Source organism: Portunus trituberculatus, chromosome 38 (genome assembly GCF_017591435.1).
Source record: "Portunus trituberculatus isolate SZX2019 chromosome 38, ASM1759143v1, whole genome shotgun sequence".
Taxonomy (NCBI): Eukaryota; Metazoa; Arthropoda; class Malacostraca; order Decapoda; family Portunidae; genus Portunus; species Portunus trituberculatus.
In genome coordinates this window covers 27,224,043-27,241,745 of record NC_059292.1, presented here as the reverse complement: position 1 = coordinate 27,241,745, position 17,703 = coordinate 27,224,043, and the positions used below count along the sequence as shown (strand labels likewise).

Here is a 17,703-nt window from a genome sequence, read left to right as displayed (position 1 = left end):
GCAACCCATCGGCCCTCTCCCTCCCTTTTCACACGGGCGGCAGGCGAGTCTGGCCCTAGCGGCGGGAGGGCACAGGGGCCGCGGGGACCACACAGGGCACCGCGCCGTACCTCCTCATGATGAATACGACAACAGGTGTGAAGTATTTAATTTACATCATGCATACATCACTTAGTATTCGTGTTAGGTGTTATGTAGCGGGAACAGATAAGACGGAGGTGGCCGCCCCCTCACACCTCCAGGCCAGCGGGGATGTGTCCATGAAGTGTGGCCGGTAGTGGTAGGGCGCCTTATCAGAGAGAGAGAGAGAGAGAGAGAGAGAGAGAGAGAGAGAGAGAGAGAGAGAGAGAGAGAGAGAGAGAGAGAGAGAGAGAGAGAGAGAGAGAGAGACACGCCTGACTACACCTCGGATATTTGATTCCGTTCGATAATGACACGTTCAAAGAAAGAAATTATTATATACAAAATGATGAAATTATGTGCGCCAGGTCAACGGTGTACGGCCACGGGTGAGGCGACCCGGAGTGGACGCAGCTACCTCCACCAGGCGCAGGAAATACCGCCAAACTTTATGGGAGGAAAGAGGTTTGCCGTAAGTTTCACGGAGGCAGCGGCGAGGACTGGCCATAGGGGCTGACAGAGGGCTATGGAGAATCCTAAGAGTGAGTTAATGACGGCAGATAGACCGTGGATTTGCTAAGACCAGACGAGACGCAGTAAAACCCGGTGAGGTGTGGATTGGCCGGGACGGGAACGCTGGAGGATTTTAGCGGCGGAGAATGTGTGACGCGCCTGTAACTCGTCCGGCCATACGGAAGGTGAAAAACCACCAGACAAGCGAAGTAATTTTTACAAAGAATGTAATGGCGGCGCTGTGTGATGCTCTTTACAAAGTAACAATAACGCGGCAGTGAGTGAAGATATGTTGAACAGATGGTGCTAGTGACGGAAGCAGGTGTAAAACAGCTCTAAAAAAAACAAACCAGGAGTTGAAAGCTCGCGCAGTCCTACAAGGCCCACAGAAAAAAAAATGAGGCATCAATTTCTCCGAATCCCAGCACTTCACAGGCAGCCATAGCTCACCATTACGGTCTCCTGGAGGGGTCCTGCAGCCCCTGAAGGGCCAAGGAACAAAGTGCGGGCTGGGCCGCCTGCGTGCCGCGCAGCGCGACCACCCTGGCGCTGGCTGGCCCGGGTGGCGGCGGGGGGCGCCAGGAACAAGAATTCGCAGCGGGCTTCAACACCTGATTTGGTGGAGTGTGAAGGCTGGTCCGAAATATGGTGTGAGCTGGCGGCCGCGGGAAAACAGCCTCTCGGTCGCTGCGTCCTAGGGGCACTGCAGCCTCACTCTCCAGCTGCTGGTTTGGTCCCGAGGCTGCGACGCTGGAACCAGCAAGTGAAATGGCACTTCGATGTATATTTTCTGGCCATGAATAAAATAGTTTAGTGTGGGCGAGGGAACAGCTTTATACGGCCTGTGGCAATCTGCTCGGAATAACAATGCAACAATAAATAATAAACAGAAGCCTGCAATGCTGTAAACAATCATAAAATGTGCATAATTGTCAGTGCAGGTGGTGGCGGGTCTCGGGGAGCCCCGCGGGGATCCGTGTGGCTCCCGCCGCGCTGCGGAGTCTGAGCCACGACAGTCGTTGAGCGATGGTGAATGCTCGATCGTCGGTTCTTTTGTAGACAGCAGCCGGACGCGATCAGCCCGTATGGCCTCCCCGGCCCATGATTAGCCGAGGAATCCACCGTCGCTGCACGCCTCCCATGCAGCCACACCGTCGCCTCCGCCACCACCGATGCCGCCGCCGCGTGATTTAGAAACAAAACCTCAAGAAGCAGTGCTTAGCGTGCTGGTGCCTCACCCAGCAGCACTAACACGCAGCCAAAACACAAAACAAAGAGAAACTAAGACTGTATAATGAAATTGAAAATAAAAATAAATGACTTGAGTATATAAAGACCGAGGAGAATGCAAAGATGAAAATGTAGATATTCGTATGTACTCGTACATACATTTTTTCCCTCTCCTGAGGCCCTCAGCGTCACTCGCGCCTCCCCGCACGTCGGGTTGGCAACGCTGGCCTCCGCCGCCACCTCCACTGCGCCACAGGAGTCAGAAAAACAAAAGAGTGGCGCTCGGCGGGGGTCGGTGCGGTACGTGCCTAGGAATTAATGAGCCAACCCTTGTTTGTCTAATTTATCGAGAGGCCAATTACTAACTCGTCTGTTGGGATTTCCGGGATATAATTAATTGGATTTGGGAATTACTATATGATTAGACAAGACGCGATTCAAGGATGAGACGCGCTGGTGATGGCGGTGGCGAAGGGGGAACAGGACTGGGAGGAGGAGGAGGAGGAGGAGGAGGAGGAGGAGGAGGAGGAGGAGGAGGAGGAGGAGGAGCTAGTGGTGATGATGGCGGTGATGAAGGTTCAGGAAAAAGCACAGGAAGAATAAATATACATATGCAGATAAGAGAACTAAAGAGAGCATAATACTGGAATGGAAAAAAAAACAAAAGAAAAATAAAGGAAATGAAAAGAAAGGCGTCGTGAAAGAGGTGATGTAGTGATGACATCACTCTCGAGGACAAAATGTGAAATTGTTTGTCCTCGCTTCATGTTGATCACGAGGAGGAAAAGTGACGCGCGGCACGGAGAGGGAAACACAAACAGGAAAAACAGTAATGAAATAATAATGATGATGATAATAGTAATAACAACAACAACAACAATAATAATAATAATAATAATAATAATAATAATAATAATAATAATAATAATAATAATAATAATAATAAGACGAAGAAGAAGAAAAGAAAAAAAAAATACATATTGCGTGCAGAGAAACCAAAAGGCGGAACTTGGAGGTCAGTCAAAAGAAAAAAAAAAGTAAAAAAGAAAAAAATGAAAAGAAAAGACGAAGAAATATGAAAAAAGTAAAAAAAAAAATCTTAAGAGAACTTTTAAAAGGATCTGGAATAGATAAAAAGATGGTATGGATGTTAAGGGATTTTGTGTTATAATCTTCAAATCGTCTCTCTCTCTCTCTCTCTCTCTCTCTGTGTGTGTGTGTGTGTGTGTGTGTGTGTGTGTGTGTGTGTGTGTGTGTGTGTGTGTGTGTGTGTGTGTGTGTGGTCAAGTCTGCGGTTTTCCTCCAGAGTGTTTAACATCGGGCAGCTGCTAAGGTGGGGTGAGGGTGAGGAGGCGGCTTGGCAGGTGTGAAGGCAGAAGGCAGGTGTGCATGCTAGATTCGTGTTTCCACCCTCTTCCTTCATTTCGGGGTTTATATTCCGCATAAATTAAATCCTTTTATTCGTATTTTCTTTTTTATTCCTTCTTATCGTTTTGTGGTATCTTTGCTGGAGATTTTATCATGTGTGTTCGTGTCCTTGAATAAATCTTGCTTCTGTATACCCCATTGTTGCTTCTAACTGAGGTACTGCTGCGTGAAGTGTTAGTAGGTTAAGAATAATGTGTATTTTCAACATAACATTGCACTCAAGTATAATGTGTTAGTCTTCTTAATGAAAGGTAATACTTCCTCTCCTGCTTTTCGTTTTTATTTTCTTCTCCTGAACGTAATTACATCTAAATTGAAAACAGCTTTAGCATATTGGGCGTGAAAGTACAGTACATGGATATTCAGTAGATGCAAACCTGATTTCTTCTAACTCGAGTTCTCGTGATTTTCTTGCTCGTCTGTTATTGTCTCTTACTCACCACACTACGCAGTCACTAACACTTATCTAACAGTCACGCTATACACAGATTTACAACAATTGCTCGATTTTCCATTATCAGTGTCCCCTTTGCCATTCCCTCTTGAGATTTCTGATCGCATGGACGTGTCTTAACGGTGTTTGTGTGTACCAACATCACTATTATCATTCTTAGCATCACTCCTCCATTCCAAGCCTCTCCAGCATGCCGTCCTAACACCCGACTACATCACAGCACAACCTTCCTTAAATGCAATCAAATGAGATAGAATTAAATACATACACGGCTTCCCTACTACTGCTCCTCTCGTGCCACATCTTGACTACTTTCATTTAGATTTCTTTTATGTAAGAATGATAATGAGTAAGGACAACAAAAAGAGTTAAAAAAAATGGCCCACTGAGGTACCACTGCAAAAAGAAAGGTAAAAAAAATGAAAATGTATCTTGAAATCATCTTCGTGAAGGTGTTAAGGTCATAGGAAAGAGGAAAGAAAATACAGAAGCGAGCAGAGAGTTCCAGAGTTCACTAGAGTTCACAGCGTAACCTTCCTCAAATACAATCAGGCGAGATGGAATGAAATACACACACACACGTCCTCCCAACTGATGCTCTTCCCGTCCCATCCCTTCGTCTAGTTCAATGCTAATCTCTCCTGACGCTAGGGGAGGGAGAGGCCATCGGAGAAACGCGACGCAGCGAACCGTTTGAAATGTTGGCGTGGCTGTCCTTCCCCGGCGAGGTCCTAGCAAGTGGAGTGTCGTGTATTCTGTGTGTATTCTGATGGCGCCGCGCGGGTGTGGCCACTTCAGCCCCAGCCGTCCCAGAGATAAGATCTGGATATGACACTTCGGGGGGTGGTGGTGGTGGAGGGTGAGGAGAAGAGGGAAAGGGGGAGATGGATGAGAGAGAGAGAGAGAGAGAGAGAGAGAGAGAGAGAGAGAGAGAGAGAGAGAGAGAGAGAGAGAGAGAGAGAGAGAGAGAGAGAGAGAGAGAGAGAAAGTCAATTGAACATAAAATAAATGTAAAAAAAAAAGTGTATGGTATCAAACTAAAAACAAACAACCGGCAACATTAAACAACAGTCACAACATTGAAACTAAAAACCAAGAATCGTAACAACTAGATGATTCACAACACAACGAACACACACACACACACACACACACACACACACACACACACACACACACCGCGTAGTGTAGTGGTTAGCACGTTCGACTCACACTCGAGAGGGTCCGGGTTCGAGTCCCGGAGGCGGTGAGGCAAATGTGCAAGTCTCTTAATGTGTAGCCCCTGTTCACCTAGCAGTAAATAGGTACGGGATGTAACTCGAGGGGTTGTGGCCTCGCTTTCCCGGTGTGTGGAGTGTGTTGTTGTCTCAGTCCTACCCGAAGATCGGTCTATGAGCTCTGAGCTCGCTCCGTAGTGGGGAAGACTGGCTGGGTGACCAGCAGGCGACCGAGGTGAATTACATACAAACAAATACACACACACACACACACACACACACACACACACACACCACCCAACCTACATGTAGAAAACGAAAATCAAAAGGCTAGTCAAGGCAGGGTAAGGCAAGGAAAGGCAAGGCAAGACGCGGCAAGGCTCCCAACACCAACCCTAGCAAGACGAAGAGTGTTTACCGTCGTATTAACGCCAACAGGTGTTTGCCTAAGTGAGTAACGGATGGCAGTGCTCTTTTAGCCCTTCCCTATGACAGCCTCTCGCGGCCTCTCTCTCTTTCACCGAGCTGACACCTACAAAGTGGTTGGCGACTACCTCAACTAAGCCGACAACCTTAGCAAGACGAGACGTGGCCTGGGGATCACCTCTCTGCGCCGATTAAGTAAGGGTTAAATTGACGTGGTTTTGAGGGACTAGGTTTACGTTCCTGAGGGTGTGAGATGATGTGTTGCCCCCGTATCGCAGTGTAGAAAGGGGTCGAGGTGGTAAAGGTAAAGTGTGAGGGTGAAAGGAGGAGAGAAGGGACGGTGTAGGGAGGTATGGGGCGTGAGGAAGGCTGGAAGGATGGCTGGCTAGGAGGGAGAGCGGGATGAAGGGAGGTCGGTGTGTTAGGGAGGGAAGGAGAAAGGTACGAGATGTGTGTGAGGGTGAGAGGAAGGGAGGAAGGTGGTGTGGTAGGAAGGAAGGAAGGATGAAGTGAGATAGTGGATGGATTGATGAATGAATGGATGGAGGCAGGGAGAGAGGAAGGAAGGAAGGAAGGAAGGGAGGAAAGATGGAAGAAAAGAAAGTTTATATGAGAGAGAAAGGGCAGGAGGGAAGGAAGGTAAGGTGAGAGGGAGGGAAAGTGAGAGGAGGGGATGGAAGAATAAAGAGTTTGAATCATAAGCCATGACCCATTTGGCCTTCTGATGCCTTTCATTTTCCCTCCTCCTCTACCTTCACCATCTCCACCTCCTCCTTCTCTTCTTTGTCTCCTTAATGTTTTTCTTTTTTTCTTTACCACTTCGTTTACAACTGAGCAATGAGACACCACGCAGATTTGACTAATGGATCAAGCTCTACTTTCTCCCATCCCTATTCTGTCCATCTCCCTAATGTAAAACTTGAATGAGGGAGCTATGGCATTCTCAAGTCTTCCATGCCTTTCACTAGCATACCTTAGAACCCTTTGCCTGCCTGTTTGCTTCTGTTTCCTCTTACCTATGAAAGAAAATTCAAGGCAATGCTGGTTGTGATTTAAAACTTTGCTTTCGGTTTTCCTGAGAGGGCATTTTGTTTTCAGTTTGTAGTTTTTTGACCATAACCTCTCATATATCAAAAGTGGAAGATTTGTAAGCATCCGACCAGTTTTTTCTAGTAGATTGATTTCACCAGAGACACTACTTTCTTCACACTTCAGATATTGTGTCCGAGATTTAACACAACTTCTCTGGGTACTGATTATAGATGCTCAAGCACGTTTTCTTAATTCACCTAATGAATAGTAATGGGACAACAAAGATATCCGATACATCTTAGGCAAAAATGACAATTGCTAAACAATCACTTTTCCGCGTGGAGCGTATCTGCTTGGGTCTTCGTATCCTATTTCCAAAACAAAATTGCTGCTTTCGACTTAGGTTTTATTTCTCTTTTCCTCTTTTTTCTTCTTATTTCAGTATTCTCTCTTCTTACTCCATCTTTATGTAATGTAGGTTTATCACACTCCTAATGACAGTATACCACTTGCTTCCTAGCTTCAATAACTCTAGATAATAATACGAAGCCTGAATACAACTGAAGGCAGGAAAAGAGTCTTGATTACTCTTTTTTCAATGGCAGTGGTGTCTTGCAGAATTATATCTTGAACGCGTGCCACGATTCATGAAGTTTGAAAAGCTGACGATAACCGAGGAAAGTAAGAGAGAGAGAGAGAGAGAGAGAGAGAGAGAGAGAGAGAGAGAGAGAGAGAGAGAGAGAGAGAGAGAGAGAGAGAGAGAGAGAGAGAGAGAGAGAGAGAGAGAGAGAGAGAGAGAGATTAATGTTTTAGCGAGTGAGAATAAGACTGATCTGATTTCTTTCTGGCTCGGAATTAATGGTGGAACGAGTCAATGGGATCGAACCTTCCTCCGCGGCGGCAGTGTGGGATCAGACACCTTGGGAGCCGTGGGAAAACCAAGCAAGACACGCGCCCTGACTTGACACCCGCCACGCCTGCCTGCCGGCCTTTCTTCCCTCCCTCTCACTCTCTCTCTCTCCCTCCCTCCCTCCCTCTCTCCCTCTCTCCCCTCACGTCTAATCCCTCTTACAACTTCCACTAACAAAAGAGGCGATTCCTTTTATCAATTTCTTTCCGCTATTTTATTCTTCCTTGCCTTTCTTCTTTCTTCCGCTCGCCTCAGACACCTCAGCCGCCGCCGCCGCAGTGGTTCCAACGCCGAGTGAATCCTTCTGTCCGGGATCTCTCATGCCACAAGGCTCCTGGTTCCGCAGTGTTGCCAGGTGGGGAGTGTTTCTGTGGTAATCTTTATGAATGAAATGGAAGAAAGAATATTCTCCTCTTACTCTGTCTCTTCTTTTCCTCCTCCTACTACTACACACTCTCCTTTCTTTGCACAAATATATCATCCTCGCACTGTTTGTTTACCTAAATGTATCCTTATTAATTTTGTCTCTTATCTTCACACTGTTTGTTTACCTAAATGTGTCCTTATTTGTCTCTTATCTTCACACTGTTTGTTTACCTAGAAGTGTAATAATGAGTCTCTTATCAACATTCATCTTTATCACTGCATCCACTTATCAATGCAACTTACGGATGAAAACAGCATCATTACAAATAAATTATGTAATCACACGCCTGTTTCTTTGCTTTTATTGATTTATCGCTCGTGTCTTTATTTGTTCAATTAAAAATATACTCAATTTCGCATTATTCACTTAAATATCTACCCAATGACGTGTGTGTGTGTGTGTGTGTGTGTGTGTGTGTGTGTGTGTGTGTGTGTGTGTGTGTGTGTGTGTGTGTGTGTGTGTGTGTGTGTGTGTGTGTGAGTGTGTGTGTGTGTGTGTGTGTGTTTCTGTCTCCCTGTGTAAGATGAGTGAAAGGAGAGCGGAGGGGAGGGAAGCTGTGGCAGTGTGTGTGAGAGGGAAGGGTGAGAGGGAGGGAAGGGTGAAGCAGAGGAGATCCCGGTGACTTCAAACGAGATCCCGTTGTCATGGGTATCTTCCCTCATCACTAACCCATTACGAGGATCCTGAGGCTGACGGGGGCCGGGTGGAAGTAGAGGCAAGGGAGGAGAAGAATGAGGGAGTGATGAGGAGCGGAGGGGAAGTGAAGGGAAGAGGAAGGGAAGAAAGGGAAAGAAAACGGGAGGAAGAAGGTTGGAGGGTCGAAAAGCGTGTCAGTTTTGGACAATCCTATTTTTATTTTGTGTTTTGTGGTGTGTGTCATGTATGTGTGTGTGTGTGTGTGTGTGTGTGTGTGTGTGTGTGTGTGTGTGTGTGTGTGTGTGTGTGTGTGTGTGTGTGTGTGTGTGTGTGTGTGTGTGTGTGTGTGTGTTATTTTTCATTTCTTTTCTTTTCTTTCACCGCAAGTTTCGTTACTGATGGCCATACGCTTTCCATCGCCAGCGCCACACTTTCAAGCGGGACGAGAGAGACTAATCTATATAAAAAAAGAGTAAATGCTGTATTATCTCACTGACAGTTAATGAAAAAAAAAAAAAGAAACGTCAGACAACGAAAAAGAAACCGCAGATGCAAAACTGAATGCAATCCTTAATTATTTCTCTTTCTTCAGCCTTTCAACACTGACTTAAATAACATGTTTCTTCTCACCTTTGCTTAACATTTTACTTACGCCATGAAATTCTGCCAACTTTCCACCGCAAACTTTCAAGAATCGGCTCAAAAGAAGTTGAAAATAGTAAATTCGCGTGTGCAAGAAGGTAAATGAGTATAATTAACGATCTGTGAGAATGGTTTTGTCTTACTGAGTACAGAAGAAAAAAATCGTCATAATTGGATCTGCTCCTAAATTGATAATCCCTCCCTGGCGCCTCGCAAAGACATGCTTTCCAAAGTGTTGCTGACATAATTGTTCACGAGTCGATTTTGCTCGGAACAGCTTCATTGGATTTCTTTTTCTTTCTTTTTTTTCTGCTGGAGAGACTAGAAACTGTGTAATCTGTGAGCAAGACAAATGAAGTCGTCAGCAGAACTTGAGTGAAATCAAACGGATCGCAGGCAAAATTAAAGATCTCTAGTGATGTTACAGTCAATGGCAAATATATTTTCAGTCAGAAAGGGAAACTGGAACTTTTGCTACGAATTAAGAAAAATGAAGCTGGTAAAAGGTGTAATAAGTCATAAGTGCAACAAATCGAGATCTTTAACACTGCAACATTGGTCAAATTATGGTTGGAATGCTGGTCTAATTTAAACAAAGTAAGCAGTAGTAAATATTTCTACATTATTACTTTTTCTCATAATGGTTGGGATAAAGATTTCTTGAAGAAGCTCTATGGCCGACACTAATCCAAAATAAAGTGTTCGCTACCATCCCATGATTCCTCACCAACCTCTAGTAACAACAATGCAAATCCTACAACATAATAAGGAAACTTGGAAACAAATACCGAAGCAAGCAAGGAAAGAAACAAGGAAACGAATAAGGAAACTTGGACACAATGACAATAATTTCACAGCTTAAAGAACCTCCTTACAAATATGGAAACTTAGGAACACACAAGGTAACGAATAAGAAAACATGGAAACAGCAACAACAGTCTCATTTCTCCACCATAAAGCAGTTCCTTGTATCTGTGGCAAGCAAAAGGAATATAATAGATCTGAAGCAACCGCCATGAGTTATAAAGGAAAGGAAACTCGTAAATTGAGAGCAAAGGGGTTAATTTGTGTTTTTCAGTGGTAATGGAAAACTTGTGTGTAATGTTTTAGCTGAAAGAAAGTGATTGTAGATTTTTTTCTCTTTCTATATTTTACTATGCCATTTTCATAACACTCTCTCTCTCTCTCTCTCTCTCTCTCTCTCTCTCTCTCTCTCTCTCTCTCTCTCTCTCTCAGCCCATATGTAACGCTTTATATTTTACTGTGCCATTTTCATACTTTGTCTATATCCTAAAACTCTCTCTCTCTCTCTCTCTCTCTCTCTCTCTCTCTCTCTCTCTCTCTCTCTCTCTCTCAGCCAATACATCAGCTCTTCCCACCGGTGCCTTCCCTTCCCAGTAATCCAATTAGCAAATCAAACTCGCGGTACATAAACTTTTCGTCTGTGGTGGAATAAAAAGAGCAACGTGGCTGGGATCGTTCCAATACTGTCACCCAATAATCTGCTGGGTACACACGAGTCTTCAGAGCGATCGACCCTCCGCCTCCCTCCTCACTCCGTCCCTCCCTCTCTCTTTCTCTAAATCCCACCTCCCTTCTTTCTCTTCCTTTCCCTTATCTCTCCCTCTCCCTCCCTCACTCTCTTTCCCTGTTGGTTCAGTGCCTTAATATCAAAATATGACTTCCGGGGAGGAGCCAAAGACGCCTCTCTGCTTTGACACGATTATTGTAAAAGGAGAAATGTGACAAAACGTGGAATTATGAATGAAAGAAAAGTGAACCAGGGCGGGACAGGGCGGGACGTGCCTCCTATGAATCCCTGACTAAAAAGAAATATGAAAGAGGAGAAGAAACGCGATATATTTTGATTAACTAAACGAAAATGATTTACGGGGTACAAAATAAAATCGCGTATGAAACTACGACTAGAAAATAAGGGAGAGATAAAAGAAAGAAGAAAAGCAACATTTTTTTTTTTTCAGATTTAGAAGCTACAAGGTAAAATTTTGTTTATTACTCTTCTGCTACGTGCGACTGAAGAAAATTATACGTATGTGGTCACCTTGATTTACAGGAAACGTTTAAAGAAGTGTGTCTGTCCATTTAGTTACGAATGAGACAGTTCCACATGTTTTCTCTGTCTCCTTTTTATTTCTACGTATTCCACATCCCCGTTCAATTTTAGCGTTAAATTGCGATGAAAGTTGTTTCGCTCTTTTTTCCTAAAGGTGTCTCGGGGACGGTGCCTGGCGGAATGAGGAGAGAGAGAGTAGAGAGTATAGAGGACTGGTAGCAACTCCTTCCCTGCCTCATTACTGTGTGGGAAGCTGGTCTGTCCTCTCATACACAGCACACACTCACATATCGTACATAATCATATTTTAAAACATTTCCACTTTGCCCCTCCATTACATTCAAAAGGCTTTAGTCGAAGTTTCACGTATTTTCAGACATTGTTTCTTTATGACTCTAGTGGAAGATTAATAAGGTTTCTAGAATATTAATAGGGAAAATACTCTTGAAAACCTGGGTAATCATCTCCTTGTCCTTTCAAAATAGACCTGGTGAGAGAACGAAGCGTTTTAGAATATGGGCCACACACACACACACACACACACACACACACACACACACACACACACACACACACACACAAAGTTTTCTCCTATATACGAATAAATATCTTGAATGGTATATAAGAGGTGATGATAGAGGCGGTAAGAAAGCTGTATCTACTGAATGAAAACTGGAAAAGACAAGACCACACATATAACAATGAAGTGACACACACACACACACACACACACACACACACACACACACAAAAGGCAGGAGATGGAGGATGTAGGTGCGATGTGGCTGGGACGAAGGATAACCACACCATGACCTAGAGTAGCGCAGCGTGTCACAGCTATTTTTTGGGGACGAGTGAGGAGCGGGACGGATATGGGGTGTACATACTATAGCCACCCAAGGTAAAGAAAGGATACCCTCCCTTGTTCCTCACACCACGCTCTCCATATCTCTCTTAGTAAGGTTAAAAGTGTAATGTGCGCAAAATTCAAATAAAGTCTCCCTTAAATTGCAGTTTTAAAGAAGGCATTTTTTTTTTTTTTTTTTTTACGTGGTCCGCTCACAACTCTTATTAGTCGGATTAGAAGAGCATGCATGTTAGAGAAATGAGAAAAAGGTGTCACGAAATCCACAGTAACAGAAAACCAGCATATATACATTTTTTTCATGTTCACTTTGCTTGTCCGATATCTATTATTCTCTCTCTCCCAAAAAGAAGTAAATAAATAAATAAATAAATGAATAATAATAATAATAATGTATACTGGACGAGAAGAAAATGTCCCCCTAAACCTCAGTGCTAAAAGATAAACAGGTAACATTTTTATTTTTACTTTTTTTTTTTCTAGACGACAAAATAACTCCTGAAAATAACTGCTTTCCTTTGATAAAATAGTCAGGTACTTGTAAGTTCCTGGTACTAAATCATGAAATTTCTCTTTTAAAGTCGTTTAGTTTCATTTTATAGAATTATTAGGCATTTATACGCTCTTTCTCCGCCATTTCCTTGAAGAGTCTAAAAACACTACGTAAATAACACGACACTCGCGATTTCTTACCAAATTACGAAATCACTCCTTAAAATTAACCGTTTTCCTTCACAAGATTAGCAGACGTTGACACGGTCTTTGGGGCAATTTCCTTGTAGTATTTTTTATGTCTAGATTAAAACAGAAAATTTATTCATAAATTATAAAATTATTCGCGAAAAGCACTTATTTTCTTGTGTTTATTAGATTACTGTGTGTGTATTGCTACGCTCTTTTTCCCGCTATTTTACTGTACTAAGAAGAAGCAAAATAAACAATAACTTACGGTCAAGCATTCAACAAAAAACAATTCAATTTGTTTCTCGGTTTTTCTTCTTTACACGAACTTCAATAACAAAAGAAGAAAAAAAAAAAACACTCCATGATATTCCTTTCTCTAACATCAAGAGAATAAGTCCCCCGTGTATTATAAAGTACAATGTTATGCTTCTCAGTACCACGGCATCGATTTAAACTTTAACCAAATGTCACTAGACGATGTTATCAAGCTTACCAAAGGATTACGCATCATCTAGTTACTCATTCAACACAAACACACATTTCTAACTCTAACACGGCTAATTAACGTGTAATTTGACAAAAAAAAAGTGTTTTTCTACTGAATGAATTGATATAACCGAGAACACAAAACGGCGCACAGAAATCTTAGCCACTAAACTTTTATGGATACAAGTGTACTGTTACTACAGATTTATGAAATTTATGACAGGAATTAAGGAAGGACTAACGAGAATGAAGGAAAAAATAAGGATGAAGGTATTACCTTGTGAGAGAACAAGATGAAACACGAGTAGATCAAGACTGAGTATGAGGATGAGAAGGTAGTGAGAAGGAAGGTGAAGGAAAGTACCGATACAAATACAAAATGTTGCTGGTTGCCACGTAAACTGCAGATTTGTGGCAGGAACTAAAAAAGAGAAGTGTATAAGAATAGATGCAAGTGAACTATACACGTGAGAATGAATTGGAGCACGAATAGAATAAAACAAAGACGACGAGGACGAGGAGTTGGGCGGCGAAGTACTGATAGGAATGCTGCTGGTTGCCACGGTAGCTTTGGTCACCCGCAGACTCGCCCATGTGGGTCTGTGTGGTCAGCCGCTTCCAACAGGGGTCACCACTCACCGCGGGGAAGGCGAGGCACTAAAAACATAAAGTAATAATAAAATTGTCGTTGAGTGATGATGGCATCCGAGTGCGTGGGAAGCTATGGGGACACGGCGAGGTGAGGGAGATGGATGGGAGGAAAAAAGAGGAAGGTGAAAAGGGAAGGAAAGGTGAGGAGGCGAGGTAAAAGGTGTATTTCGTAACAGGTGAGTAAAAGCGTTGATAAATAAAAGTGGTGTGAGGATTTGTTTATGATGGGGTGCTGATGGATGGCAGGATGGATGGATGGATGGATGGATGGAGTGTGGTGATGAAAAAATATAATACGTTGTGGCTGAGCTTGTGTGATATTGTAGTGTGGTGTGGTGTGGTGTGGTGCGGTGAAGTACGATGTGGTGTCTTGTGCTGTGCTATGGTATCAAGGTTTATGTTTCTATATTATGTTACATCGTGGTATAGTGTGGCGTGTTGTGGTGTCTTGTCTCGTGCTATGCTGTGCTGTTTCCTATCATTTTGTTATTCTATTGTAATCTGAGAATCAAGAAGAAATGAAACACGTAAGGAAATGTCATGATCTGGCGCTGTGCTGCGTTACATCACCTTGTACTAAAAGCGCATCAGAGTAAACTATATCGTCGCGGACTCCTGTAAACCTGCACCAGAATACCGCAATGTGTACCCAGGCCATGCTGCTCTCACGTGTGGTTCGGGCTGAGGTGGGAGTGGCAGGAGTGGCATGATTCCTGTATGATCTGGCAACACAATGTGACACGTCGTAAAGCTGAGAAGTGTGGCGTAAAGTGCGGGCAGGATGTGGTCACTCTGAGTGGTGTGGATTCGAAGCAACAGCAGAGGTTAACCAGTTGTTAACCTTTCCACCTTCCCCAATAAATGTGTTACTGAGAGTGGTAGTAGTAGTGATGGTGGTGGTGGTAGTGGTGGTGAGATCAGCAAGAGTCTTACTGTTGAAGGAGAATATGAAAGACCGATAAGTACTCTTCTCCAGTATTCCTTCTTTATTTAGTGTTCTTTCTTTTTCTTTTATGCGAGAGACAATGCGTGGTTATTTTCTTTTCCCTGAATAGTTCGTCTTTGCCTTTGGGTTCCTTAAGGACAAATGAAAATAAAAATAAAAAAGGTAAAAAGGAGAGAAAACGTAGAAGGAAGGCGAGAAAAAAGTAAGAAAACACGATAGATAAATGTAAATCAGAGGAAAAATCGGAAGAAAAACCAACAACAAAAGATAAACATCGAATAATGAACTAGAAAAAAAAAAAAAATAAGACGGATAAAGAGAAGTAAAGTGACGAGAAGGAAAGACGGAGAGGATAAGGAGAAAGGTAGTGGCTTGGTGGGATGGGGTGGAACAGAAGATGGGAGGGATGGAGGATGGGGAGGGTGGGTGAGGACTTAAAACGTTTATTACACTAACGGAAATCTGCCCACCCTCTACCTGGACACTCCCGAGTCTTCCTTCCGACGCGATAACTCATGGGACAGAGGACGCGGGGAAGCGGAGATAGGTAGGAGACCGTGAGAGGAAGATCCATAATTCAAATAATGATAAAAGAAAAAAAAAAAAAAAAACCCAGCCGAATAACATAGTATTAGGAGAACATAATGAGAGACACTTGGACATTGTGAGGAGGACACAAAGCGATAGTAATGCGGAGAAAGGACACATGAGGGAACAAAGAGACAGTTTAGGGCACAGATACAGTGAGGAGACACAGGAACATAGTGAGGAGGATACGTAGCAGTGATGAGAGAGATACAAGGCCATGGAAAGGACTAAGAAACAAGAGGAAGACACCAAACAACTGAGAGGGACACAGGACAGTAAGCCTCAAGGTATACAAACTGAGGTAGTATGGCAAGACTCACCCAGAATGCCATCGATGCTGTGGTCTTTGCGCGGGTCATCGTCTCTCTTGCCGCCCCTCAGGATCCTGCTGATGGAGCTGACGGAGGGAGCCGACGCCTTGTCCACCACACCCTCCTGACGGCCGAGAAGACAGAGAGAGAGAGAAGAGGAATGTTAGATGCGGAAGTGGCAAGGGGAAAAGATCTCGGGAGGGGTGAGTGGATGGTGTCCGTAGGTGTGAGGTAGTGAAGAGATGATGAAAGGTTGGAAGTAAAGGAATGAGTTGATGATGTGAGTGGATGTAAGGTGATGGAAGGATAATGGAGTAGGATAAAAGAAGACTGTAAGTGGAGGGATGAACTGATAAAAGTGGGCGCAAGGTAGTAGAATAGAGTGGATGAATAGGCTGGGGAAGGCTGGATGTGGAGGGATGAACTGATGAAATGAGCGTAAGGTAGTGGAATAGAGTGGAAGCATAAGGTGAGGGATGGCTGTAAGATGAGAGATGTATTGATGGAGTGGACGTAAGGTAGTGTACATAATAGGGTGGAGCATAAGGTGAGGGAAGAGTAGAAGTGGAAGAATGAATCGATGAAGTGGGTGTAAGCTAAGGGAATAGAGTGATGGAACAGAACAACACAGAAAGGTGGAGAGGGGATGGGCTCGTGAGTGGAGGTGGAAGTAAGGTGCAATGGGCGAGTGGAGGCAAAATAATGGAAGACTGGAAGGGGAGAGGCGCGTGCGGAGGAACAATGTATCAAGAAAGTATAGTGTTCAGCTCACAAATAAGAACATAATACATTACATGAATACATATAAACACATAAAGATACATGCAGCATTGGTCTCCCACACGTAGCAACACTATGGATCATATTTTAAAACATTTCTGCAACGCCCTTCTACCATTTCCAAAAGTCCATAGTTGAAATTACGCGAGATTTCAAGCATGTTTTTACGGTGTGGTGACAGATTAATAAGAGTTCCACATCATAACAAGGAGAAGCAATCTTAATACAGCTGATCATCTCCGTGGCCTTTGACAGATTAACAAGAGTTCCACATCATCACAAGGAGAAGCACTCTTAACACAGCTGATCATCTCCGTGTCATTTGAAAACAGTCGTGGTGAGAGAGCAGAGTGTTTGAAAATACTGGGCTGGATGTCAGTTCCCGGGGCTTGTCATGTTTGTGGTTAGTGGCTCGCTTCAACAGAAACCCCCGAACAAGAATCGATGGCTGCGTATATTTAAAACAACAGTGCTAAGATTGGGGACGGGTTCGGGGAGGTACTGATGTTATTAATGAAGGCCACAGGAGGGGAGTCTGGACTGTAATTGAATGTAGTGTCATCAATCTTGTGGTTATATACTGCATTTTATCTGAATGTGGTGTCGCAACGCCATTACAATTTATTCTCACTACATCTATGGATGTAATTCAAATCATACATATTTTTTGGTGTGTGATTCTCAATAATTTGAATTAAATTCCTGCTAGTGGGGCGTTGATGAAGGCCATGCAAGGTTTAGTCACGGATTTACAGCATGATTGATCTCATTGTGAACGCTTGGTCAGTCAGTAAGCAGTCAGTCAGTCAGCCAGTCCGTTAGTCGGTAAGTCTGTCAGTTTTAGTTTTATTCTAATGATTCATCATGTAAGAGCGAACCCAACAACATTAATGGTATAAAATCTACGCGTAAAGGCAAGAAAACAGAAAGGATTCTGATTTTAAAAAAACTTTTTTCCGGAAAGTACTTCAAGAGGCATCGTGCGTCAAATAACAGAGACACTCTTATGTTGTATTCCTCTTTGCTTGAAAGCTTCATTTTTCTGACAGAAGCGCGAACTCTGCTGTTTGGTGTTATCCTTTTATGTTCAGAAACCGAGAGAGTTAATTTAATGATAGTGGTTTCGGTTGTATCACCAAAAATATTGCAGTGCCATCAGGCATCTCCTGAGTGAAGATTTCTTAATGGTTCGCCCACCGAGTGTGGCTGCGAACCAACTCGAAACTAATCGTTCGACAACTGTAAAGAAAATGAACAGTTACAGTGATGATGCTTTCGAAATT

At 43.5% G+C, this 17,703-nt stretch overlaps 1 protein-coding gene across 1 annotated transcript in view; it reads right to left on the bottom strand.

Moving 5' to 3' along the window:
* Positions 1 to 17,703, bottom strand: part of LOC123514732 (protein gooseberry-neuro-like) — a 112,401-nt gene that overhangs the window by 13,890 nt on the left and 80,808 nt on the right. The window contains exon 3 of the mRNA XM_045272815.1: positions 15,650 to 15,764. Within this exon, the coding sequence (XP_045128750.1) occupies positions 15,650 to 15,764 (115 nt within the window). The remainder of the gene's footprint in view (positions 1 to 15,649; positions 15,765 to 17,703) is intronic.